This window comes from Chiloscyllium plagiosum, chromosome 10 (genome assembly GCF_004010195.1).
Source record: "Chiloscyllium plagiosum isolate BGI_BamShark_2017 chromosome 10, ASM401019v2, whole genome shotgun sequence".
NCBI lineage: Eukaryota > Metazoa > Chordata > Chondrichthyes > Orectolobiformes > Hemiscylliidae > Chiloscyllium > Chiloscyllium plagiosum.
In genome coordinates, this window is record NC_057719.1 from 36,477,321 (window position 1) to 36,504,185 (window position 26,865).

A 26,865-nucleotide genomic window follows, 5' to 3' on the forward strand; every position below is an offset into this window, starting at 1 on the left:
ACCTTTGAGCCAGTTCTGTATCCAAATGGCTAGTTTTCCCTGTATTCCATGAGATCTAACCTTGCTAATCAGTCTCCCATGGGGAGACTCATTTAGTATCTCCCCCATTTTCTGTGGCTCCACACAAAGGCCGCTTTGCTGATCTTTGAGGGGCCCAATTCTCTCCCTAGTTACCCTTTTGTCCTTAACATATTTGTAAAAACCCTTTGGGTTCTCCTAATTATATTTGCCAAAGCTATCTCATGTCCCCATTTTGCCCTCCTGATTTTCCTCTTAAGTATACTCCTACTTTCTTTATACTCTTTGAAGGATTCACTCGATCTATCCTGTCTATACCTGAAATATGCTTCCTTCTTTTTCTTAACCAAACACTCAATTTCTTTAGTCATCCAGCATTCCCTATACCTACTAGCCTTCCCTTTCACCCTGACAGGAATATACTTTCTCTGGATTCTTGTTATCTCATTTCTGAAGGCTTCTCATTTTCTAGCCGTCCCTTTATCTGTGAACATCTGCCTCCAATCAGCTTTCGAAACTTCTTGCCTAATACCGTCAAAATTAGCCTTTCTCCAATTTAGAACTTCAACTTTTAGATCTGCTCTATCCTTTTTCATCACTATTTTTAAACAAATAGAATTATGGTCACTGGCCCCAAAGTGCTCACCCACTGACACCTCAGTCACCTCCGCTGCCTTATTTCCCAAGAGTAGGTCAAGTCTTGCACCTTCTCTAGTAGGTACATCCACATACTGAATCAGAAAATTGTCTTGTACACACTTAAGAAATTCTTCTCCATCTAAACCTTTCACACTATGGCAGTCTCAGTCGATGTTTGGAAAGTTAAAATCCCCTACCATAACTACCCTATTATTCTTACAGATAGCAGAGATCTCCTTACAAGTTTGTTTCTCAATTTCCCTCTGACTATTGGGGGGGTCTAAAATACTTTTCCAATAAGGTGATCATCCCTTTCTTATTTCTCAGTTCCACCCAAAAAACTTGCCTGGATGTATTTCACAGCTGTAATGCTATCCCTTATCAAAAATGCCACTCCCCCTCCTCTCTTGCCTCCCTTTCTATCCTTCCTGTAGCATTTGTATCCTGGAACATTAAGTTGCCAGTCCTGCCCACCCCTGAGCCATGTTTCCGTAATTGCTATGATATCCCAGTCCCATGTTCCTAACCATGCCCTGAGTTCATCTGCCTTCCCTGTTAGTCCCCTTGTATTGAAATAAATGCAGTTTGATTTATCAGTCCTACCTTGTCCCTGCCTGCCCTGACTGTTTGACTCACCTCTGTTCTCAGCTGTACCTGTCTCAGAGTCACTTCTACCCCAAAAGAGATTCCAATGATCCAAAAATGTGAATCCTTCTCCCATACACCAGCTCAGCCATGCATTCATCTGTTCTATCCTCCTATTCCTGCCCTCACTAGCTCGTAGCACTGGGAGTAATCCAGATATTATACTAGTCCAATAAAACGCAACTAAAATTTACCAAAATTTCAAGTTTTCAAAACCATACAGTTGTCGAATCTTCTATTTGGATCTTCCTGTGTCTTCTTTACTTCTTCTTAGGGATTATGCTTCACAGGTCATGGATCGATAAAGGTACCTTTAAGAGAGTTATTTTTTGGGCAGTCTCCACATGCTGGTGGCTTGGCAGTTCTTCTCCCAAGTGTTCAATTTTCCATAGTCTTATACCCCCAAAGCATCGGGTTGTGTCATTGGCTTTTAAGATTGTCAGTGTACTAAATTCAAACTTGATTGGAATTTGGTATTTTTCGGGGTATAATTTAAACTATCTGGCCTAATTCGAATATGTTTCTGTCTCCAGGCAAATAGCTACGCCAGTAGCTGGACCACATGTTACATTATATCTTATTCAGAACACTTGGTGCTGTCAGGTAGTTCTGCTAGCTTTTAACTCTCCTAAAGGTACAGCACGCCCATATCTTCATAACAATATGTACAGATGGTGAGGAAAAAGAGCAGATGCTGTGGGACTGAACCTCCTTACCAGAGGCCTCGGATCACAGAGCAATGCAGGTAACAGTTAAGTAATGGCAGGAAGGGCTTCCCGTGATGGTGTGTGTTGGGAGCATTGGCAACAAGGTTGGGAGTGGTTCTCAGTTGACTTCTCTTCCTGATTCCATGTCCTTCAATTAGGCAATGACTGCCTTTGGAGGGAGGACCCACCACTGGCTACTGCCACCCCTTTGCTTCAACATAGGCCCCCCAATAGCAGCAGAGATGTGGAGAAACAGATTGGGAAACAGATTTTGGAAAGGTGCAGAAGCCACAGGGTCGTAGTCATGGGCGACTTCAACTTCCCAAATATTGATTGGAAGCTCTTTAGATCAAGTAGATTGGATGGGGCGGTGTTTGTGCAGTGTGTCCAGGAAGCTTTTCTAACGCAGTATGTAGATTGTCCAACCAGAGGGGAGGCCATATTGGATTTGGTACTCGGTAATGAACCGGGACAAGTGGTGGGCTTGTTAGTGGGTGAACATTTTGGTGATGGTGACCACAATTCTGTGACTTTCACCTTGGTTATGGAGAGAGATAGGTGCGCACAACAAGGTAGATTTTATAATTGGGGGAAGGGAAATTACGATGCTGTAAGGCAGGATTTGAGGAGCATACGTTGGGAGCATAGGCTGTCAGGGAAGGATGTGGTGGAAATGTGGAACTTCTTCAAAGAGCAGATACGACGTGTCCATGATATGTATGTACCTACCAGGCAGGAAAGAAATGGTCGTGTGAGGGAACCTTGGTTGACAAGGGAGGTTGAATGTCTTGTAAAGAGGAAGAAGGAGGCTTACATAAGGTTGAGGAAACAGGATTCAGACAGAGCAGTGGAGGGATACAGGATAGCCAGAAGGGACCTGAAGAAAGGGATAAGGAGAGCTAAGAGAGGGCATGAAAAATCGTTGGCGGATAGGATCAAGGATAACCCCAAGGCATTTTATGCGTATATGAGAAACCTGAGAATGACGAGAACGAGGGTAGGTCCGAACAAGGACAGTAGTGGGAGACTGTGTATTGAGACGGAAGAGATAGGAGAGGTCTTGAACAAGTACTTCTCTTCAGTATTTACGAACGAGAGGGACCGTATTGTAGAAGAGGAGAGTGTGAAATGGACTGGTAAGCTAGAAGAGATACCTGATGGAAGGAAGATGTGTTGGACATTTTGAACAACTTGAGGAAAGACAAGTCCCCTGGGCCTGACGGGATATATCCTAGGATTATGTGGGAAGCAAGAGAGGAAAGTGCAGTACCGTTGGCAATGATCTTCTCGTCTCCACTGGCAACTGGCAAGAGACTTGATGAACTTCTGCCCGTTTCTTATCTGCCAATGTGATGGCCTCCATTTCCTCAATAAGACAACCTTTTTCAGATAATAACATTCAGGGATTCATTCACATTCTTTTTCTGTGTGTGCCTTTTGATACAATTGCTTTAAATTTTCTCCTTTTTGCTATAACTCAGCTAATTTATCTGAGCTAAAGATATCTGTATTGTCAGCTATCTGCTCCTCGCTTGTCTCAACCATCTGATCTAACAGGGTCTCTGCTAATTCCACTTCATCTTTCTTATCTGTGCTCTTTGATGTCTCCTGTTTAAGCATGTGAATTTGTGACCTTGTTACCACACAGTTCGGAAAAATCCAGGATATGAGTCTAAGGGAATAGGGATTACCCCGGGAATTACAGGCCTGTTAGTCTTACTTCTGTGGTAGGCAAAGTAATGGAAAGGGTACTGAGGGATAGGATTTATGAGTATCTGGACAGTCACTGCTTGATTAGGGACAGCCAGCACGGATTTGTGAAGGGTAGGTCTTGCCTTACAAGTCTTATTGAATTCTTCGAGGAGGTGACCAAGCATGTGGATGAGGGTAGAGCAGTGGATGTAGTGTACATGGATTTTAGTAAGGCATTTGATAAGGTTCCCCATGGTAGGCTTATGCGGAAAGTTAGGAGGCATGGGATAGAGGGAAATTTGGCCAATTGGATAGAAAAGTGGCTAACCGGTCGAAGGCAGAGAGTGGTGGTAGATGGTAAATATTCAGCCTGGAGCCCAGTTACAAGTGGAGTTCCGCAGGGATCAGTTCTGGGTCCTCTGCTGTTTGTAATTTTTATTAATGACTTAGATGAGGGAGTCGAAGGGTGGGTCAGTAAATTTGCAGATGATACGAAGATAGGTGGAGTTGTGGACAGGGAGGGCTGTTGTCGGCTGCAGAGGGACTTAGATATGATGCAGAGCTGGGCTGAGGAGTGGCAGATGGTGTTCAACCCTGCCAAGTGTGAGGTTGTCCATTTTGAATGCGGAATACAGGGTTAACGGTGGGGTTCTTAGTGAGGTGGAGGAACAGAGGGAATTTGGGGTCTATGTTCATAGGTCTTTGAAAGTTGCCACTCAGGTGGATAGAGCTATGGTGTTTTAGCGTTCATTAGCAGAGGGATTGAATTCAAGAGTCGTGAAGTGATGTTGCAGCTGTACAGGACTTTGGTTAGGCCACAGTTGGATTACTGTGTGCAGTTCTGGTCGCCTCACTTTAGGAGAGATGTGGAAGCTTTGGAGAGGGTGCAGAGAAGATTTACCAGGATGTTGCCTGGAATGGAGAATAGGTCGTACGAGGATAGGTTGAGAGTTCTCGGCCTTTTCTCGTTGGAACGGCGAAGGATGAGGGGTGACTTGATAGAGGTTTATAAGATGATCAGGGGAATAGATAGAGTAGACAGTCAGAAACTTTTTCCCCGGGTACAACAGAGTGTTACAAGGGGACATAAATTTAAGGTGAAGGGTGGAAGGTATAGGGGAGATGTCAGGGGTGGGTTCTTTACCCAGAGAGTGGTGGGGGCATGGAATGCGCTGCCCGTGGGAGTGGTAGAGTCGGAATCATTGGCGACCTTTAAGCGGCATTTGGATAGGTACATGGATGGGTACTTAATCTAGGTTAGAAGTTCGGCACAACATCGTGGGCCGAAGTGCCTGTTCTGTGCTGTATTGTTCTATGTTCTATGTTCTAAAACTCTGGTGCGGCCGCACTTTGGAGTATTGCGTGCAGTTCTGGTCACCGCATTACAGGAAGGATGTGGAAGCTTTGGAGAGGGTGCAGAGAAGATTTACCAGGATGTTGCCTGGAATGGAGTGGAAGTCGTACGAGGATAGGTTGAGAGTTCTCGGCCTTTTCTCGTTGGAACGGCGAAGGATGAGGGGTGACTTGATGGAGGTTTATAAGATGATCAGAGGAATAGATAGAGTATACAGTCAGAAACTTTTTCCCCGGGTACAACAGAGTGTTACAAGGGGACATAAATTTAAGGTGAAGGGTGGAAGGTATAGGGGAGATGTCAGGGGTGGGTTCTTTACCCAGAGAGTGGTGGGGGCATGGAATGCGCTGCCCGTGGGAGTGGTAGAGTCGGAATCATTGGCGACCTTTAAGCGGCATTTGGATAGGTACATGGATGGGTACTTAATCTAGGTTAGAAGTTCGGCACAACATCGTGGGCCGAAGGGCCTGTTCTGTGCTGTATTGTTCTATGTTCTATGTTCTAACATCAAAAAGCAACCCACACAGGTTTATGTCTCATAGCAACAGTTAAACTCACAGCTATGTAACATCAGCAGCAGTGCAATGGCAACTGTAAGTGGTCATTAATAGTCCACTTAAAGGCCTCAACTGACAGCATGGGGGTGGGTGTTGACCACCAGCCTTAGACCCTCAGATGGAAGCAGAAGGTAGTGTCCTCCATCCTCCCATCTGATTAAACGCTTTTTCCAGTTCCAAACATGCCACTGAAGAGAGAAAATGATTCTATATGAATCATAGAGTCCCTACAGTGTGGAAGCAGGCCATTCAGCCCATGGAGTCTACGCTGACCCTCCAAAGAGCATCCCTCCCAGATAGATTTAATGGTTTGTCCAGTTATAAGTAACTTTTTGGAACAGTTTGCTTTAGCAGTGCTCCTCTCTAAGGGCTAACTTTCCTCCAATAGTCTAAATCTGGGGAACTTTAACTCCATCACAAGTAAGAGATTTTGATTTAGCAACATGAGTTACTTATCATTTTGGTGTTGGTGTTGGGGCTAGGGTTTAGAGGAAAATAGGAAGAAGGCACAGAGAATGAAGCAACATCTACATGATGTGATTACAAGTTAAAATCCCCCATAACATAAGCAACAAATGCTGACCCAGTTAATGACACTCACATCCCATGAACAAGCAAATGGATAAACAAGACACAGATCTTATGAACATTTCAGCAATAATTTTTGCCAATCATGAATATTGTTCTCAGAAACTATTGGAGAAAAGTTCTAATCAGCTTCTGCATTCAGACTTGCAGCCAAGACCATTTGCCTGAGTAGCATTGCACATGGCTGTAAATGAATGGCAGTACTTAATTTCAATGCCCGTATCTCCTTTTAAACAGCCATGGTTGTTGTACCACTGTAACATCACCCTGATGCGATGTAGTCATAAATTTACCAGGCTTACAATACAATTTTTAAGAATCTGGAGAATTCAAGCAATGTAGAAAAACATAAGCAGCACTGTCATTGAGCTATACACTTAAACATGTTGCTAGTTTTCCAGTGTTCAGGACACAATAACACTGTACACATACCACTGTAATTTTCTAGTTAACTCGTCAATGGTTGTTAATAGAAAGACTATTCACTAAATGCTCAGATAGTGTGTGACTGATTCCTAAGAATCCTACAGTCTGTTATCAAGGCGGCACAATTGTGGTGTTACCTGACCATTTTTTGATTAACCACAGCTACCGGCAGAAGTTCAAGAAAGGGTTAGAATCCATGCAGAGAAATTTGGATGTGATATTCCTGGGACTGCATGTCATTCATCTTTCTTCAACACTCAAGCTGACGTTTTACAGAAACTTGAACCAACTGGTTTATCAGGCTCTGCAATTCCTGTGTCACCCTCAAGAAAGGTTACATATGATCATTTGAACAGCATTAATAAACCTGACCAATGGTCACCTTGCAAGTCTAACTTATATCATAGTGATACAGCTCTTTACTGCCCTGCAGAACAGAGAGACAGATGGCAGGTTAGAAATGCTCATTTTTTAAAAACACGGAGCTTTACAGATAGCTGCACAGAAGCCGAGGGCTTTAGTCCAACTCTCACAAGTGAAATGCTTTCAAATTATACTGCATCAATACCAAGTTCCTCCAGCTATCTAAGCAGCACCATGACAGCTGAGAAGAAAAGAACCGCAGAAGCTAAATCAACCTTGCCTCTAACCCAACAAGTTGTTTTGAAAGATGATATTCATGAAAGAAAATACAACACTTCGGAAAGGCAAGAAAACAAGAAATGTCATTTCATTCCAACAAAACCACTACAACAATTCACAGACATGGCACTAGGTTATAAAGATAGCACACAACAATGCTCTGCCACTCCTCCAATAGACTTTAGTGATTCACCACATTTGTTTTGGTTCAGTACTAAGCATGTAACAATCCCAAAGCTATACAATGATCAAGAAGATGAGAACAACTTAGAAAAAGACAGAATGGGTCAACTTAAGAAAGCCAACACGCACTATACAAATACTTCTTCACACAGGATTTCTGGAAGGATTTTGAGTAGTGATGTTGAGCAGCAATGGAATAGTCATCTGATGAAGGAAACAACCAACAACATGAACCAGTTTTTCGTCAGAGAAAATTATTTCCCTGATGGTGAAGATATCAACAAAAGTACCTTTACAGATGTAGGCTTTGGTGCAATGAACTATCAACCTTGCTTAGAGATTGATCACAATAAACAAGAAAGCTCCTCCATGCTGAGATACACAGAGACAGAAGATGGACCTAAAATATTGCCAAGTGAAAGGAATACAAATAAAATGTACATCAAAAATACAAATACTGTTTCGGACATTAATAGAATTGTTGATGTTGCCTCAAACACTTTGGCTAAATCCTTATGCCAACGTCCCATTAAATTTTTAATGGTTCATAATGTTCCCTTGGATGATGTTGTTTCAAGTAGCAAACAAGAAAAACCCTTAAAGATAAGTGGCCTTTACAGGAAGGACAGCCTCATAAAGGCTCAACTTTATGGAAATCTACTAAACTAATAATCCAAAGAAAAAATGAATCTCCTGAATGATTGTACAAATTTGCAAATGTACATGTTGTGAATATATATGTCATGGCTCTTGTATTTTAGCATATAATTTTGAGCTTTAGGAACTGAAATTTAACTGTGGAAACCAGGGTAAGTGTAATGGAAACACCATTACATTAAAAGCACCATGAACTCCAATCTTTTAAGTGGTTAACAACTGGAAATAGAGGGTCAGAAACAGCTGGCTGAACTGCAGACATGGTGTCTATTCTCCCTGCCGTGATAACTGGGCAAAGGAATTGTTTATCTTGCAAGTTAAAACTAAATTAGTTAAAAGTATTCAGTCAAATCTAATTGTTGTAAAACTCATTTACTTACCAAATAATACATTATTAATGAGGGATATTAACCCAAACGTTAGGTTAAGGACAGCTCAGAGCAAGCTATATGATCAACATATGAATTAGGACCAGAAGTAGGCCCTACGGGTCTGCGCAGCTACTCAAACGGAGTATTCCCTGGTCCCACTGAATCTTCATAACCTCTGGTTGGTGCCATACCTGGCATAAAGAAAGATGTTTGTGGTTGTTGGAGGTCAGTTAACTCAGCTGCAGGGCATCTCTGCAGGAATCCCTCAGGTTTGTGTCTTAGGCCCAACTATTTCCAACTGCTTCAAAATAGACATCCTCAGCATTGTAAGCTCAAAATTGAAGATGTCTGCTGATGATTGCACAATATTCCGCACCGTTCACAACTCCTCAGATATTGAAGCAGTCCATTCAGCAAAGGCATTTAACAAGGTTCCGCATGGTAGACTGGTTAGTAAGGTTACACCACATAGGATCCAGGGGAGCTAGCCAATTGGATACAAAATTGGCTTGAAGTTAGGAGACAGGGTGGTGGTAGAGGGTTGCATTTTGGACTGGAGACCTGTGACCACTACTGGATCCACTGCTTTTTGTCAGTTATTTAAAATATTTAAATGTGAGTACAGGCAATATGGTTAGTATGTTTGCAGATGACACTAAAATAGGTGGTGTAGTGTACAGTGAAGAAGATTATGTCAGAGTACAATGGTATCTTGATCAGAGCTTTTCAAGGAAGAAAGTTTAAAAGACTTTCAGATTTCTGTGAGAAAATAAATGTCTATATGGCCTCATGTCAATATTAAATGGGTTGACCCCTTATTTTCAAACTGTGATTTCTAGTTCTAGATTCTCTCATAATAGAAATCATCCTTTCCACATCCATCCTGTCAAGTCCTCTCAGGTTCTGGAGAAACTCAGAAGGTTTGGCAGGCTCTGTGGGGAGAAAGGAGAGTTAATGTTTCTAGTCCATTGACTCTTCATTTGAACAGTTCTGGTGCCAGACTTGGAGCATTAAATCTGCTTTCTCCCCATAGATGCTGCCAGACCTGAGTTTCTGCAGCAATTTCTGTTTTTGTTTCATGAACACCAACTAGCCACAAAACAACATGACCGTCTCTCACTAGTATCCTTACATACAGATAAGGAAGGACACCTCTTTGACTGGGACAACACATCCATCTTAGGACAAGCCAAACACAGACACGCACAAGAATTCCTAGAAGCATGGCATTCCACTGGAACTCTATTAACAAGCACTTCGAGTTCGACCCCATCTGCCACTCCCTGAGAAAAAGAACAGGAAATGACATCACCACAGGAAATGACATCACAAACCCAAAGAAACCCAAACATATAAATAGAAAGCAGGAATCGTGGACAGTCCTTCGCCTGGAGGTCTACTGAAGATGTTTCCTAGTAGGGTGACAAAATGTCTGGAAATGAACTTTCCAGCTCAGCGAGCAAATCTACGTCCAAAATAGACATTTTCATATTTCCTACATTCCATTTGCTTGATCTTTGCCCATTCATTTGACCTATCTATATCCCCTTGTAGCTTCCTTATGTTCTGTTCACAACTTACTTTCCTAACTATCTGTAAGTCATTAGCAAATTTGACAACTATACCTTGTGTTCCTTCATTCATGTAATTCACATAAATTGTAAACAGATAAGGCTCCAACACTGAGTCTTGCATCCAGCACACCTTGTCAGTCAGAAAGCAAGCCATTCATGACTGCTGTGTTTCTTAATAGCTAACCAATCTTCTATCATACCAGTATGTTATGCCCCAAGCCATAAGATCTAATAACCTTTCATATGATGCCTTCTAAATCTAAATCTAAATGTAGTATATCCACTTTATTAATAGCACTGGTTACTTCCTCAAATAACTCCAATAAATACAGGGTGTGTGGTGTTCAACCAGTTTCTCTATTAATTCATATTTACTGGATATTAATGCTGAATGTTAGCGTCTAAATTGTGCAAATGCAGTGTGTAAGATTTACATCCATTACCTTGTCTGTTCAGCAATATTTAGTCATTATTGCTTATGCTTGTTTTCAAATTTATATAATAGATTATTTTATGTATTTTAATTCACAACCCTGGAATCCTCTCAGTTATTTCTTGCCCCTGGTTCTCCCAAGTATTCTATTCTTTAAAGGATTATGGTATGTAAAGCCAGATCTATGTTATGTCTACCAAGCAGGTACATGAACAGTACTTTCATAAATGGGATCATAACATGTAACCATAATAGCCAAGTCACCTGATTTTGAGTCTGCAAAAATAACAAGCAATTCCTAGAGATTTTTATTGCACCAGACTGAATAAGTTGAATTCTTAAATTTCAAGATGAAAACCAAAACTTGTGCTTTTCTTACTTATATATAATGAATAGTAAAGAAGTTTGCACTTTGTATATAAAGTAAAATAATATAAAGTGTTATAGAGCCATACAGCACAGGAACAGAATTTCGGCCCAATGCATTCATGTTGACCAGATTTCCTAAACTGAACTAGACCCATTTGGCTACCTTTGACTCATATCCATCTAAACCTTTCCTATCCAAGTACCATTCCAAATGTCTTTTAAATGCTGTAATTGTACTTGCATCTAACATTTCCTCTGGCGGCTCATTCAATATACGCACCACTTTCTGTGTGAAAACGTTGCCTCTCAGGTCCCTTTTAAATCCTTCCCCTCTCACCTCTCAACTATGTCCTATAGTTTTGGACTTCCCTACCCTGAGAAAAATACCTTGGCTATTCACCTTATCTATGCCCTCACGATTTTATAAACCTCGATAAGGTCACCCCTCAGCCTCCTACACTCCAGGGAAAAGAACCTCAGCCTATAAAAACTCTTGATGAAGGGCTCTTGCCCGAATTGTCAATTCTCCTGCTCCTTGGATGCTGCCTGACCTGCTGTGATTTTCCTGCACCCCATTCTTGACTCTGATCTCCTATAAAAATTCAAACCCTCCAACGTTGGTAGCATCCTTGTAAATTTTTTTTGCACTCTTTCCAGTTTAATAATATCCTTCCTATTGCATTTACACAAAAATCATAACTTCCCAACTCCAAAACTTTAGGACAAAGGAAAAATATAGGAAAATTTAAATCAGCAAGCTTTTTGTGAGGCTACATTCAGAGATTAAGGAATACTCAACTAAAAGTAGACAAACTTACATTATCCTGGATTCCTTCATTTCCACAGTCAAATAAACGGTACTGAGATGTGCCGTAAATAACTGAGAAGCTTGAAGCACAAACGCACCAACCATTTTTCATCCTGAACCATCAATAAAAATTATTACTTGCTGAAATCTTAAAGATTAATCTGCATTGCTGCTTGTTCAATTTGGTTGTCATAACTTGAATGGAATGAAATTACTTTTCTCGAGGCAGGTCTTCATCAGCTAAAGTAGAACAGAAATAAATACGTTTAAGTCTTTATTTTTTCATTACACAGTTGGGTGAAGAATTTATTCAAAAGTTGAGCTGTAAAGAATATCTAACATCTACATCTACATCTTCATGTAAGATCTTATGAAAATGAAATTCAAGCTTAAGGATTTCCCCTGGCTAAAGATGCTTTCTATGTTTTTCAACTCTCAGGTCAGCTGTTAAGTCTAGTAATCTGTTTTACTTACAATAGATGAAACTTCTAAGATCTGGATATAACTGACCTGCATGGATGTATTTAGTGACATTTGGAGGTTGTGAACATATCTGGTTGTTCTCATTTCCAGCCAGGCAGTAATGGGTTCTGTTTCAGGGGACTGTGCGTCAAGCTTTTGACAGAAGGAAACCAAGCTGATAGGTTTATCTCAGTTCCAGAGGGTTTTATGATTGTTATGTTACCAAGCAACTTCAACTTCAACATCCAAGTACTGGAATAACATCCGCAGACATCACTAATATACTATATGTAAAGTATTTTGAAGGTTCTTCATTACAAGATGTAATGGCAAACTAAAAAGAATCTTTAATTTGGTTACTGATGAATCCTTGTAATTTATGCTGCAAAATGTCAGCTACTCTAGATCTGAGCTCTCTTACATTCCTTTCCATTTCTCTACCTGGCTTTTATTTACTATGTTCACTTAATAGATTTCTAAGTAACCCTCCCATTTATACTGAACATTCCCTCCCCTTATACAGTATATTGTCTATTGTTCTAAATGGTGTCACCATCATTTTCAAGCTGTAAAATAAAGATCCCAACATGGTGACTGGAGCCAGAGTGAGCATTTTTGTGGAACCTGAAAGGGCATCCTTCTCTTCCTGGTCTAGAAAGAAGCTATTTTGATGATCCTATTCAGTCAAACTACCAGTTGGCATGTCTGATTTTATATGTTATAATTAGTATTTTAAATGGATTTTACAGCCTAACTTGGTTTCTCTGGAATTATCTGGCTGTAACCTAGGAAACATTGCTATGGTCACAACAATGGTTGCAATGGGTCATTTTAGATCTTTTACTGTCATTTTCAGAGAAGTACCACTTAACTTTTAAATTTCCTGCCTAGAGGAAATGAAGTTCACGTTTTCTCTCAAGAATTCCACCCCAAATGTCTTGCAATTTTATAACTCCCTGCATTTCAAAGACCTCCTAAAATCCCAGCTTTTCAACAATGCCATTGATCTCTCACTTCCCGGTTCTTCTAACTTTCTTTCCTGCCCATTACCTTATCTCTCTCTCCCTTGTGGTTGCTTCATGTGAGGAGTACTATGCAAATTCTGTTGAAGTATAATAGTATTTATCTAATGTCATGAGTCCTAGTCAGAAAATGTACTCTTTAAGCTACTAAGAGCAATAACTATGTATTACTTAAAGTACAAACTGATCTCAAATTATTATTCACCCTCCCTTTCTTGTGTATTACTCTATGCATTAGCAACTATTCTTTACATGTAAAGTGCTTTGCAAGATAGCTTGCTTTTAGCTTAACTCACAAATAAACATTGATCCAAAAGTGCAGTGCTATTTAATTATTCCATTTAAAATATCAACGAAATAGTCAAGGGCTATAAATGGGAATCACCAGGTCATTTCATTTCATATTGCTACCAGATGCTTCAATAACATAACTAGATAAGTGAAGAGGATACTCATAGCACATAACTTCACTATGTTTTGTCAACTCAACATTATTTCACTTCCTTGAGGTTTTCAATGCCTGGTTGTAACGACTTTTAGCAGCAGTATGTTGTTTGATAGGGGCCCAATGCAGTTTGGAGAGCACAGAGATAACAGGGGAACAGAACTTGCTGTGACTTAAGGCTGGGGCAACAGAATTTTACAAGATCTCAAATTTGATGACAGTAGAATGTGGGATACTTCAAGCTCAGCGAGCTAACTTACATACTTGTCATCAACCTGAACTGCAAATCTTCTCAAAAATCACTAATATGGGATACATCTGCAAAGTGCAGAACTCAACTTCTACTTTTCACACAGTGTTCACTTCCCAAACTAGACAGAATTTATTTGAAGAAATACTTTATTTTTATTACCATTTTCCTTTGAAATATCACACATTTAGATTGACTTTTGAAACAGCATAAAATCAAAATGTAATCGCACAGCAGAAAGTAGTTGTGTTGATTGTATCTGCGCTGACATACGAAATAGCAATGTACTTAACTTTATACCTCCCTGTCATTTCCACACATCCTTTATAGAATTTGTGCCAAATGTAATTAATTTTTAAAATTCTCATACCATATTAAATAATTGTTTCAATTCATTGAAAGCAACAAATCAGAAGACTTTTCCATTTATAGGCAGTGTTATTTTAAAGTACTCAAACTAAACCAACACCGATCTTAAATTGATCCTGCCATTTATCAGGTTCCAACAAAATATTATTTCTGAATATATAGTGCAAAGTAATATCTGCAAATTGTGGAAGTTAGTTCAAGGGTGAAGTAACTAAATGGTATTAAAAGAAATACTGAACCTCATATGCTTAATACACACAAATAATAAAGAAAAAATGGAAGTATTTAAGGAAAATAAATAACTTGCTTTTATTTTCAGCAAATAATTCATAGTTTATTTGATTTTATTTTTATATAGTCAGCTTCAACAATTAACAGTCATACTTTTCACAGAACAATAATTGAATCTGGTTATCTTGATTTTCAGATCAGACCAACAGGCATGTGGTTGACCTTTCTGCTCTTCAATTTGTTTAATCAACGTTTAGCTGTAAGTTCTGGTTAGCATTTCCAGAGAGTGTTGTGCAAGCTAATCAAAATAGCACAAAAATGGATTCACAAGTATTGACTATTTTAAAATATTATCCTATTGGAACCTGATAAATTGTGATAATGATATTGGAAACAGGATGATTGCATGTTGACTGTTATAAATACATGTGGCATCATTCTTTTGATGTTATTGATACAATCATAGGATTCACTACAAAATCAAATATACACAAATCAGACAACTTGTTTAATACTGTAATCTGAAAGGTCATAGCTTGATTTACTTCTTCAGTGCTTTTTGAAACATTAAATAATCACTAAATGATAGTGATACTCCACAACATGCCCACAATTTATGTGTAAAGAACAATGTAGATATTTCAGATGTCTAATACCTTCCTTACAGCTACAAGAGGCTGGACATATTGGCCACAATGCATAAGTGCATTAATTGCACTAATCTAGTGTGCAGAGACCTGAGCATTGTCTGATACTCATACCTGTTGTTAACCCAATAAATATTGCTGAATTAATCAGCAGATAAAGGGAAATGAAGACTGCACTTTGTTGGTACTGTGGACAACTGTGACTTGTTTTGTAATTCAGGGACAGAATAATCAATGATAATGCACAATTGCTCCTCAAATACAGCTGCAATTTACAGGTCATCACTGCCATACTTTGACTTCTCCACCCCAATCACAGGTTGCAATAATAGATGGGTGCACAGGGTGAAATGAAACATCAATGCAGGCCTCCTTGTGGGCTGGCAAGGTTTGAATTAGATTTGAATTCAGATAGTTGTAAAAGCACAGTGTCCCATCAGCACTTCCTGTGGCAATTATAGTCCCATCAGGTGAAAATTCACAGCCCACTCCATATCCTTCCACCTGTAAAATAGAGAAAGAAAATTAATTTATCAAGTATAATGATAATAAACCCTGGTCATTGCAAATGTTTTTCTATTAAGAGTTATTTGTATTGAAACAAATTTTTACAATTTGGCTCGAGATCTGCAATGTGCAAAGCCAACTCTGAGCACTGATGTTGTTAAGTCTTGATCTGTCACAAGGCATCCAAATAAAAAAAGAGAAAGTTTGGAAACTTAAGCTCCATAGGTAGGTGAAATGGTTCAAGATTCAGAATCATTATCAGTATTCTTGTCTCCATCATAAGATCATAAATTAGGCTGTTCGTTGATCATTTCACAATGTTCAGCTCTATTCATATGAAGTAGCCCACGCAACAAGAATAAGCAACAACAACATTTAGGTTGCTGCTTCTATGTTAACATGTGTCACACAAATGTCAGGCCAATTCCAACAAGAGAGAGCAGAACAACAGTTTGCATTTATGTAGCACATTTATATCATAAAATGTGGTCCGGGACTTCACAAAAGCGATTATTCATCAGATAGGCTGTTCCAATTACACATGCATATGCACATATTTTAAGGAAAATTAGCATGGATTGTGCACATATATATTGGGCACAGCATTTCAAAAGTGAATGAACAAGAATGAAGGAAAGGTGGATAAAAACAAGGATAAGAAAGAAATAATGACAGCAAGGAGCAAAGAGAAGGGAAAACAGTACAGCAATTAGAAACAATGCAGAGTGAAAAGAAAGAAGAAAAATATTTCATAAAATACCACCACAGAAATAAAATTTAAAAAGCACAAGTATAACACAGAAATCAAAGGAAAAAGAAATACAAAAATCATGAATGGGTCAAAAAAAATAGTTTTCACTGAAGTTCTGTGAGCATAGATTTGAAAACAATTGCTTAAATTTTCCAGCCTTCACTTTGTTGGGGACTGGATGTGTGACCCAGAATATGTGTCATACTTCAATGAGCCAACACACACTGCAGCCCAGAGGAACTATGCAGGGCAGAGGAAAATCACCTATACCGTGTATTCAAAAAGAATGGGTACCCAATGAACACAGTCTGCCCATTTCTCAGCAGCAAACCCAAACAAGCAGACAAAACATATCCAGAAACCCTAGCCACTCTCTCCTACATCAAAGACATCTCAGAAATGACTGCCAGACAACTCAGACCTCTTGGCATCATGGTAGCCCACAAACCCACCAACACACTAAAGCAATAGCTAATGAACTTGAAAGATCCTGTACAGACAACAAGCAAAACTAATGTCATTTACAAAATACTGTGCAAGAACTGTAACAAACACTACATTGGACAAACAGGCAGAAAACTAGCCACCAGGATAAATGAACACCAACTAGCCACAAAATGACATGTCCTTCTCTCACTAGTATCCTTACATAAAGCTAAGGAAGGATACCACTTCGACTGGGACAACACATCCAGTTTAGGACAAGCCAAACAGAGACACGCACGAGAATTCCTATAGCATGGCATTCTATCAGCAAACACATTAAGTTAGATCCCATCTACTACCCCCTGAGAAAAGGAACAGGAATTGACATCACCACAGGAAATGACATCACCAACCCAAAGAAACCCAAACATATAAATAAAAAGCAGGAATCATGTATACTGCTTCGTCTGAAGCCCACTGAAAATGTTATATAATAGGGTGATGAAACGTCTGGAAATGAACCTCCCAGCTCAGTGAGCAAACCTACATCCAGAATCTCAATCTGAGCTACAAATCTTCTCAAAACTCACCAAATGTTATTTTCTATGCTTTATCAAATAAACTAAGGCAAATGCTTTCAAAACAAGGGGTGGTAAAATACAAAAAGCGCAGAAATTTCAGAAGATATTTGAACAGCCTGAACTCTGTTCCCAATGTCTTTTCCAGACCTGAATGAGATAAAACTGTTATTTGTGCCCGTAGTTCCAATAACCAAATTCTGTTCTATGAAGTTCCTGTCGTCTATGAAATTACATTCACAGAAAAAGGTGAGAAATGATTTCAGATAATAAGAAATCAGTAGCAAGGGCATTCTTCCCTCCCTCAGAGCTTGTTTTGTGATTTAGGAACATCACAGCTGATCTTGTAACAAAGCTATACATTTAAGAACTATCCTTATACCTTTCGATTCTCTTAATACTCAAATATCTGTTAATGTGTGATGTTATAAAGAGATGGGCTTACTGTACCGTTAAGAGAATTAAAAGTTACCTGACAGCACCAAGTGTTCTGAATAAGATACAATGTAACATATAGTCTAGCTACTGAGGTAGCTAGGGTAGCTGGTTGCCTGGTATATGGGAAGAAATTAAGGTGAACTTAGATTAAAGTTATCTGTATCAAGGGTAATGTGTTTAAAAAAAAGAAAAATAGCCATTTTTTTTCATTATGATGGTTCATTTCTTCTTAAGAGGGGACGTGTTATGAAGATGTGGCGTACTGTACCTTTAAGAGAGTTAAAAGCTAGCAGAACTACCTGACAGCACCAAGTGTTCTGAATAAGATTCAGTGTAACATGTGGTCCACCTACTGGGGTAGCGAGGGTAGCTGTTTGCCTGGAGGCAGAAACAGATTCGAATTAGGCCAGTCAGTTTAAATTATACCCCGAAAAACACCAAATTCCAATCAAGTTTGAATTTAGTATATCGACAATCTTAAAAACCAATGGCACAATCTGATGCTGTGGGGGTATAAGACTGGGGAAAATTGAATAGTTGGGAGGAGAACTGCCATGCCACTAACATGCAGAGATTGCCCAAAAAATAGTTCTCTTAAAGGTACCTTTATCAATCCATGACCTGTGAAGCATAATCTCTAAGAAGAAGAAAAGAAGATACAGGAAGATACAAATAGAAGATTCAACAGCTGGCTGGTTTTGAAAACTTGAATTTTTGGTAAATCTTAATTAGGAGATTTTATCAGACTAACATTATAGAAGGGAAAATAAAAGATAGGTTAGAGGAAGGGGTTGTAAATAATTGTTAGTTCGTTATTCTCTGTTATACTTTAAGAAGTAAAGTTTTATTTTTTTATTTAAATAGTTCTTGGCCTCTCGAATTTTCAGATTGCTGCATGGGATAAATCTTTTCTGTGTTACTCATGTAAATTAAGGAGGAGAGTTTACCCAGTGTCATAACAGCTTCGGGGCTCATCATCAGGATTTCAACTGGTGTAGAAAGATTTGAATAGATTTGGGGGTATGAAAAATACCAGCAGATTTAAACACTTGCAGGTTAGTGTCCTAGATCTTTAAATAAAACATAGGTGAGGTAATTTGTTTAATTTCGGTGACTTGCGGTTGATTAAGTGAGAGAAATGGCTCTTAAAATTGCTGAAGAGGTTCTGGGATTTGAAGGTGATTCTCAAATTTGCCAATAAAGTTTAGAAGGAAAGAAAAAGGCCATACTTTTAGAATTAGCAAATACGTTAGATTTGGGTTTCACCAAGGACAAAAGTAAAGCTGAAATTGTAAGGAATTTACTCAAACACTAAGGTGTGTCAGAAAAACAGACAAGTGCAGTAGAGGTAGAAAAACATCAATCACAATTGAGGAAAATGGAGTTAGAAGATAAACAAACGGAAACAGAAAGAGAGAGAGAAGAAAGAGCGACAGAAAAAAGAGAGACAGAGGTTCTTAGCTGAGCAAAGAGAGGCAGAAGAAAGGGAGAGAGAAAGAGAAAGAGAATTTGAACTTAGTCAGCAAAATTAGATTAACAGGGTGGAAATTAAGAGAAAAGGTAGTGGATATATATATAAATATGTCAAAACTCTGCCACATTTTGATGAAAAAGATGTTGAAGCCTTCTTTATTTCATTTGAAAAATTGGTTAGGCAGATGGAGTGGTTCAAGGATTTATGAGTAATACCAGTTCAGACTAAACTGGTAGGCAGAGCAAGTGAGGTATTTGCCGCAATGTCAGATGAGGTGTCAAGAGATTATGAAGAGGTTAAACAGGCTATTTTAAGTGCTTATGAATTGGTACCAGAATCAGTAAGACAGTGGTGCAGAAACACAAAGAAGGAACCAAGTCAGACTTATGTTGAGTTTGAAAGAATTAAACATAGTCATTTTGATTAATGGGTGCGTGTTATGAAAATAGATAGGACCTTTGAGGCTCTAAGAGAGATTATTCTGCTGGAGGAGATTAAAAACTCACTTCCAGAAATGGTAAGAATTCACATGGAGGAAAAGAAAGTTCAGGAAGTGAGAAGGACAGCAGAATTGGCAGATGAGTACATGTTGGTGCATAAGACAAGCGTCCGGCCAGAATTTCGTCCTGTGGGGGATGGAAGTTGGGAGAAGGGGAGATCCTACACTACAAAACCAAGAGTAAAGTGCACTGGTAAGAATTTACCACAGGATAAAAAAGAAGCCAAGAGGGTGGACAGGAGGTGAAAGGCCTCATGTGTTTTCACTGTAATGGAGTGCGACACGGAAAATTACTGTGCTGGTGGGTACAGAAGGGCACTGGGAAAAAGTGCCTTCACTGCCAGAAAGTGGGACACGTAAAGTCACAGTGCTGAAGGTTAAAGAAAGGCACTGTGGGAAAACATGTGGTAAAAGAAGCTAAGCCACTGGCATTAGTGAAGGTAGTAAAGGAGACCCCAAGAAGAGTCATGGAGTTGCAGGAGAGTGCACAGCCTAGGCAGGGGCTGGGTATGGAATTAGTACCTGACCTCCACAAAGAATTTTCCTCTGTGAGTAAAGTTTACTCAGAAAGAACAGGGGCAGAAGGACAAGAAGTTATACTTTTGAGAGATACAGGATCTAACCAGTAACTGATAGTAAGGGATTAGTGAATATATAGTCTTTCTGATCAGTTACCCGAGAGTGCAGTAATTCGTGGAATAGATGGACAGAAATTTAGCATTCCCCTATGTAAGATCAGGTTGGATTGCCAGCTCAAGACTGGGGAAGTTAAAGTGGAAGTGATTGACAGAGTGTCAGTTCCAGGAATTCAGTTTGTTCTTGGGAATGATTTGGCAGGATCCAAAGTAGGAGTGACACCCCTTGTTGTGGAGAACCCCAAGGAAGACCAATAAACAGTGGAGATAAAACAGAAATATTCTGGTATTTTCCAAGATTGTGTGGTAACAAGATCCCATTATCATAAGTTACAGCACGAGGCGAAAAGAGAAAGGTGAAAGCGTCGAGGTTCAGTTAGTGGATACCCTGTTTGACGTAATAGTGCAGAAAAACCTGAAGAGGCAGAGGGTCAGACAGAAGTGTTTGGTCCTGAAAGACTAAGAGACTTGCAACAGCAAGACAAGATGATATCAGATATGTATGTAGATGCATATTCTGAAAAGGAGGCAGAGAATATTCTGGAGGGTTATTATCTGAAAAATTGAATCCTACGGCAGAAATGGAGACCATGGCAGGTTAGTGCAGAGGAGAAACGGGCTGAAGTACACCAGATTATGTTGTTGGTAGCATACAGACAGGAAGTGTTATGGGTAGCACATGGACTACCTGTATGAGGTCACCTAGGGGTACGAAAGACTCAGGCTACGGTACAAAAACATTTAATTGGCGTGGAATGCACAAGGATGTGGTTACCTTTTGCCATACATGTCATACATACCAAATGGTAGGTAAGCCACAGGCAGTAATAAAACCATCACCTTTGTTGCCAATTCCCACATCTGATGAACCTTTCACGCGGGTTATAATTGATTGTGTCGGTTCCCTCCCAAAAACTATAAGTGGGAACCAGTACTAGTTAACCATAATGGATGTGTCCAGCAGATTTCTGGAGGCAATTCCATTACGGAGTATCAAGGCAAAAAAGGTGATAGAGGAGTTAGTAGCTTTCTTCACACGGTATGGGCTACCCAGAGAGATTCAGTTGGACCAAGGGTCAAATTTTACTGCTAGGCTGTTTAAGGAGGTTATGGATAGCTTAGGTATACAGCACTTTAAATCCATTGTATATCATCCTGAATCCCAGGGAGCTTTAGAAAGCTGGCATCAAACCTTGAAGACTATGTTGAGAGCATTCTGTCAGGATTACCCGAATTATTGGGATAAAGGTATCCCATTCGTATTTTCTGCCATTAGTGACCCCCCAAATTGATTGACGCAGTTCACTCCCTTTCGGTCATGAACTGAGAGGCCCTTTGAAATTAATCAAAGAAAAATTGACAGGCCCAAAGTCGGAGATCTCACACTTAGATTTTGTATCAGAGGTGAGGGAGAGACTAAATCAAGTAGGTGAGTTAGCTAAACAGCACCTAATGAGAGCATAACATAGAATGAAGTGATTAAAAAAATGAACAAGTCCTTGAGGAGTGGTATAGGTTAGTAAGCTATCTGTCTCAGGAGCATAGAACGCAGTTTGAAGATTTGTTACATTAGTATAAGGACGTATGTAAGAAACAGATGGGGAGGACTAATGTTATTGTACATAAAGTAGACGTAGGGAATACTGCTCCGATAAAACAGTACCCCTATCTGCTTAATCCTTTCAAAGCCAGACAGGTCCAGATGGAGGTGGAGGCCATGTTTGACGAGGACATCATCGAACCAAGCCAGAACGATCATCCTAGTTCCCAAACCGGATGGGATTCAATGATTCTGCATGGATTATCAAAAGGACAATGCCGTTTGCGTGGTTACTGGCAGGTACCTTTATTAGAGATGGCGAAAGAAATTTCTGCATTTGTAACTCCAAATGGGCTATATCAGATTAAAATGATGCCCTTTGGAATGAAGAACGCACCTGCCACATTCCAAAGACTCATGAACAGAGTTGTGGCTGGGTTAATAAACTGTGCAGTCTATTTGGACGATGTAGTGATCTTTAGTAAGTCCTGGAAAGATCACATGGTACAGTTGGCAGAGCTCTTTGAACGACTATGAGAAGCAAAACTGGTGATAAATTTAAATAACACTGAATTCACGAAAGCAGAGGTGATGTTCTTGGGACATGTTATATATACACAGGTATATGGGAAGAAGTTAAGGTGAACTTAGATTAAAGTTATCTGTATAAAGGGTAATGTGTTTAAAAAAAGAAAAAAGCCATTTTTTCATTATGATGGTTCATTTCTTTTTAAGAGGGGATGTGTCATGAATATGTGGGCGCACTGTACCTTTAAGAGAGTTAAAAGCTAGCAGAACTACCTGACAGCACCAAGTGTTCTGAATAAGATGCAGTGTAACATGTGGCCTACCTATTAGTGGAGGGCAACTAGAGAGGAAGAAGCTGAAGGTCTGGAGGCCATCCTTTGAGGTATGGACATATATAAGGACTGCCAGTAAGCACTGAGCCCTGGAGCAGCGCATGAGCTGTGAGCCCCTGAATACCACAAGGGCTATGAGCCCCAGAACAGGGCAAACAGCGAGCCCTGGTCAAGTGCATGCAGTGAGCCCTGGTACAGTGCGTACAGAAAGCTCTAGTTCAGCACGTGGGCTGCAAGCCCCGGAACAGCGTGTGGGGAAGAAGTCCTGCAGCACCACGGAGGATTGAGTCCCAGGCAGAGAAGGGCGCAGGGGAGGGAGTCCTGGAATTTACCTGGAATAGCTGAATGTTGGTATGGAGTGTTCTAGGGCTTTGGGAGGAGCAGGGACGGCTGTTGGACTGGGTTCTGGTGCAGGCGGTCAGACCACGTGTGCTGGCCCTGCACTGAGCTGCTATACTAATGTCTATTAGAAATTTCCTACGTTATTGTAATGTCAACCCTTTAATGATGTCTTATTTTTAACTTATTTTTCAACTCTGTAAATAATGCAACTACTTTTATTCCTCTGCTGTATTTGTATACAGATACTTGTATCGGAGATGTTGGCATAACAAGGCAGACATTGTAAAAGCTTTTCACTGTACTCCTATAATGGAGTGCACGTGACAATAAAAGAATATTGTAAATCGCTAAACTCCTATCTGAGACTCTTAATTCTAGACTCAACATCCTAATGGAAATATTCTCTCAGCATCTATCTTGTCAAGCTCTTAAACATTTTATATGTTTCTATAAGATTATATCGTATTCTTCAAAACTCCAGAGAAAATCAACCTAATCTACTGCATCAATCCTCATTTTACAAACTTCATCCCGTTATCAGTCTGGTGAATCTTTGCTGCATTCCTTTTAAATCAGTGCTTCCAAAACTATTTTTCCATTGTGATTGCATTTCAGAGCTTTTGCATTAGCACCATATCAGAGTTTTGAGAGATGGTGGGGGAGTGGTGATTATGAGAACTGGGAAAGGATCTCTCTCCCAAGTGCCACATGTTAATTATTGCTGATTGAAATTCCAGTGGATCTCGCGATAACCAGCCAGAGTTTTGCCACACAGCACACCAGAAAGTTGTAGTTCAATCAATGTTGCCCAATGCTGTACAGTTATTATTATAGCCTCAGATTTTGCAACCCCAAATTTTCATTCCCTTACCAGACTCTGGCAGTCATGACACACTTTTTGAAAATCTCTGATCTAAGGTAATTGTAACTTTGCTTAGGTGAAGAATAAAATTGTCTTCAAAATTCGAGATATATGTCACAAAGATTACATACAACTGAATATACTTCCCAAGAAAATACAGATGGGCAATAAATTGCCTACCAACTGACAGCCGCATGCGATGAATAAATGAAAAAATCTCAATCGTTTTGTAAGAAAAGCTAATATACTGTTTACTATTCTGTTTGAATGCTCTACCTGCATTTTAACTTTATGATTCATGTCAAGCACATCCATCTGGATCCCTCTGAGATATCAATGTTTCCCATCTCTCACTCTGTAAAACATTCTGCTTTTCTATCTGACCGACCAAAGTGGATAACTCATAGCTCCCCACATGATAACCATTTAACCTGTCTAAAATCCTTTTTCTGACGCTTAGAGTCCTCCTCATAGACTATTTTCAACTTAACGTATAATTATCAATACATTACAGTTGGCCCCTCATCCACGACACTTATTTAGATTGTGAATGGCTGAGACCCAAATACTGATGCTTGTGGTAGCCTATTCATTATAGCTACTAATCAAAAGTGACTTACTTATTCCTGCACTCTGTTTCTTTCTGAAGATTCTTCCGATCTTCAATCTACGCGAACAAATTGTCAATCGCATGAGCCACACTTTCTTAGAATAACATGAAGCACCTTAATGGTTGCAATTTGAAAAGCCAAATACATTATATTTATAACATTGGTTCCCCCTTACCTCCTCCACAAATTTCATCCTCAAATTTGTTAAATATTATCTTCATTTCATAAATTAATGCTGACTCTGAGAATCATAACAAGGTTGGCCAAATAGAGCAGTTACAATGTTTCTAAAAACAGATTCCAGCATTTTGCGTACTACCACTGATATTATAGTAAGTGGCTTATAATTTTGTGCTCTCTGCTTTCCTCCTTTTTTTGAGTGATAGGGTTACCTTTGTTACTTTCCAAATCCATGGGTGCAATTACAGAATCTAGGGAATTTTGAAAGATCAATATCAAATAAGACCATAAGACCTAGGGGAAGAAATTAGGTCATTCAGCCCATTGAGTTTGCTCCTCTGTTCAGTCATGGCTGACAAGTTTCTCATCCCCATACTTCCACTCTCTCCCTTGATACTCCAGCACCTATCGACCTCAGTCTTGAATATGCTCAATGATCTGGCATCCACAGCCTTCTGTGACAATGAATTCCATAGATTCACCACTCTCTGGCTAAAAACATTTCTCCTTATTTCCATTCTAAAAGGTCTTCCCTTTACTCTAAGGCAATGCCCTCAGGTCCTAGTCTCGTCTATCAATGGAAACATCTTCCCAATATCTACACTGTCCAGGCCATTCAGTATTTTGTATGTTTCAATTAGATCCCCTCCCTTATCCTTCTAAACTCCATATAGACCCAGAGTCCTCAAACGTAACTCATAGGTTAAGCTTTTCATTCCTGGGACCATTTGCATGAACCTCCTCTAAATACACTCCAAGGCCAGTATGTCCTTCCTGACACAATAAATTGTGTACAATAAATTGGCCCACCTCTTTTAAAGCTTTTGGCTGTGGGCTATCAAGGCAAAGGACTTTTGCATTTTTAAATAAAAATCTATCTCCTCATTAAATTTACACAATGCCCTGGCACCTACCACACAGTAGAGTAGTGAATTCCACACAACTCATCTTAAAACTGTACCCATAATTCTAGATTGCCCCCACTCCTCTCTGCCTTTCACAAGGACCGTTCCCTTCGCAAATCCTTGGTTTGTGCTTCCTCTCCATGCATCGCTGTCACCTCCACTCCAACACCCTGTGTAAAACTCAGGGCACGTTTTACTGAGCATCTCAGCCCGGCCCGCAGGGTCTGACCTGACTTCCCAGTCACCGCTCATTCCGCTTCCCATTCTGACATGACCATCCTCATCGTCCTCCACTGCCACAGCGAATCAGATCACAAATTGGAGGAACAATGCCTTATCTTCTGCATGGGGCAGCCTACAGCCCGGGGGACTCAACATTGAGATCTCCAGTTTCAAATAACTTCTTTTCCCATCCCCCTATTCCCTTTCCAGCCCCTCCCCCTCCCTCTCACTCCTCTGACTGTCCCTTCCTCCAGCTACTAACTGGATTCATTCCTCACATCGACCAACAAGGTTGTACTTTCTATCTATGCTCACTTATTCCTACCTCACCACTCGGCGCCTCTCCCTACCTAAAACTGTCCCCCAACCTCCTTTATCTGCAGCTCCGTTACACCCTCCCCCAGTCCAGAAGAAGGTTTACACCCGAAACACTGACTTCTCCACTTCCTGATGCGGCCTGGCCTGCTTTGTTCTTGCAGCCTCCTGCATGCCTACTTTGGATTTCAGCATCTGCAGTTTTTTTTGCCTCTAACTAAGTTTGTACCACATGAGGAATCATCCTTTCTATATTGACTTTGTCAATCCCCTTTAGCATCTTATAAACCTCAATACATCTCCTCTCATTCTTCGAAATTCCAGAGAGTATGGGCTTAAATTGCTCAATCTCTCTCCAAAAGAAAAACCCTCATCTCTGGAATCAATGAAGTCAATCTCCCCTGAACCATCTCCAATGCAACCACAGCTCTCCTAAAGTAAGGGGACCAATATTCTAGGTGAAGTTTCACTAATGCCTTGCACAATTGCAGCAATACTTCCCACATTTTATACTCTATTCCTTTAACAATAAATTCCAAAATTCAACTTGCCAAATCAATGGGAATACTTCTGTAATCTATACTAATACCTGATATATTTAAATTTATATTTTTTATTTGACACTTGATTT

At 39.8% G+C, this 26,865-nt stretch overlaps 2 protein-coding genes across 2 annotated transcripts in view; one reads left to right on the forward strand and one right to left on the reverse strand.

Moving 5' to 3' along the window:
- The window catches only part of LOC122553926, a 59,661-nt gene extending 50,966 nt beyond the window's left edge, over positions 1 to 8,695 (forward strand). The window contains exon 6 of the mRNA XM_043698433.1: positions 6,789 to 8,695. Within this exon, the coding sequence (XP_043554368.1) occupies positions 6,789 to 8,120 (1,332 nt within the window). The 3' untranslated portion in view covers positions 8,121 to 8,695. The remainder of the gene's footprint in view (positions 1 to 6,788) is intronic.
- Positions 8,696 to 13,973: 5,278 nt separating this feature from the next.
- wdr25 (WD repeat domain 25) overlaps positions 13,974 to 26,865 on the reverse strand; it is a 113,782-nt gene continuing 100,890 nt past the window's right edge. The window contains exon 7 of the mRNA XM_043697404.1: positions 13,974 to 15,593. Within this exon, the coding sequence (XP_043553339.1) occupies positions 15,372 to 15,593 (222 nt within the window). The 3' untranslated portion in view covers positions 13,974 to 15,371. The remainder of the gene's footprint in view (positions 15,594 to 26,865) is intronic.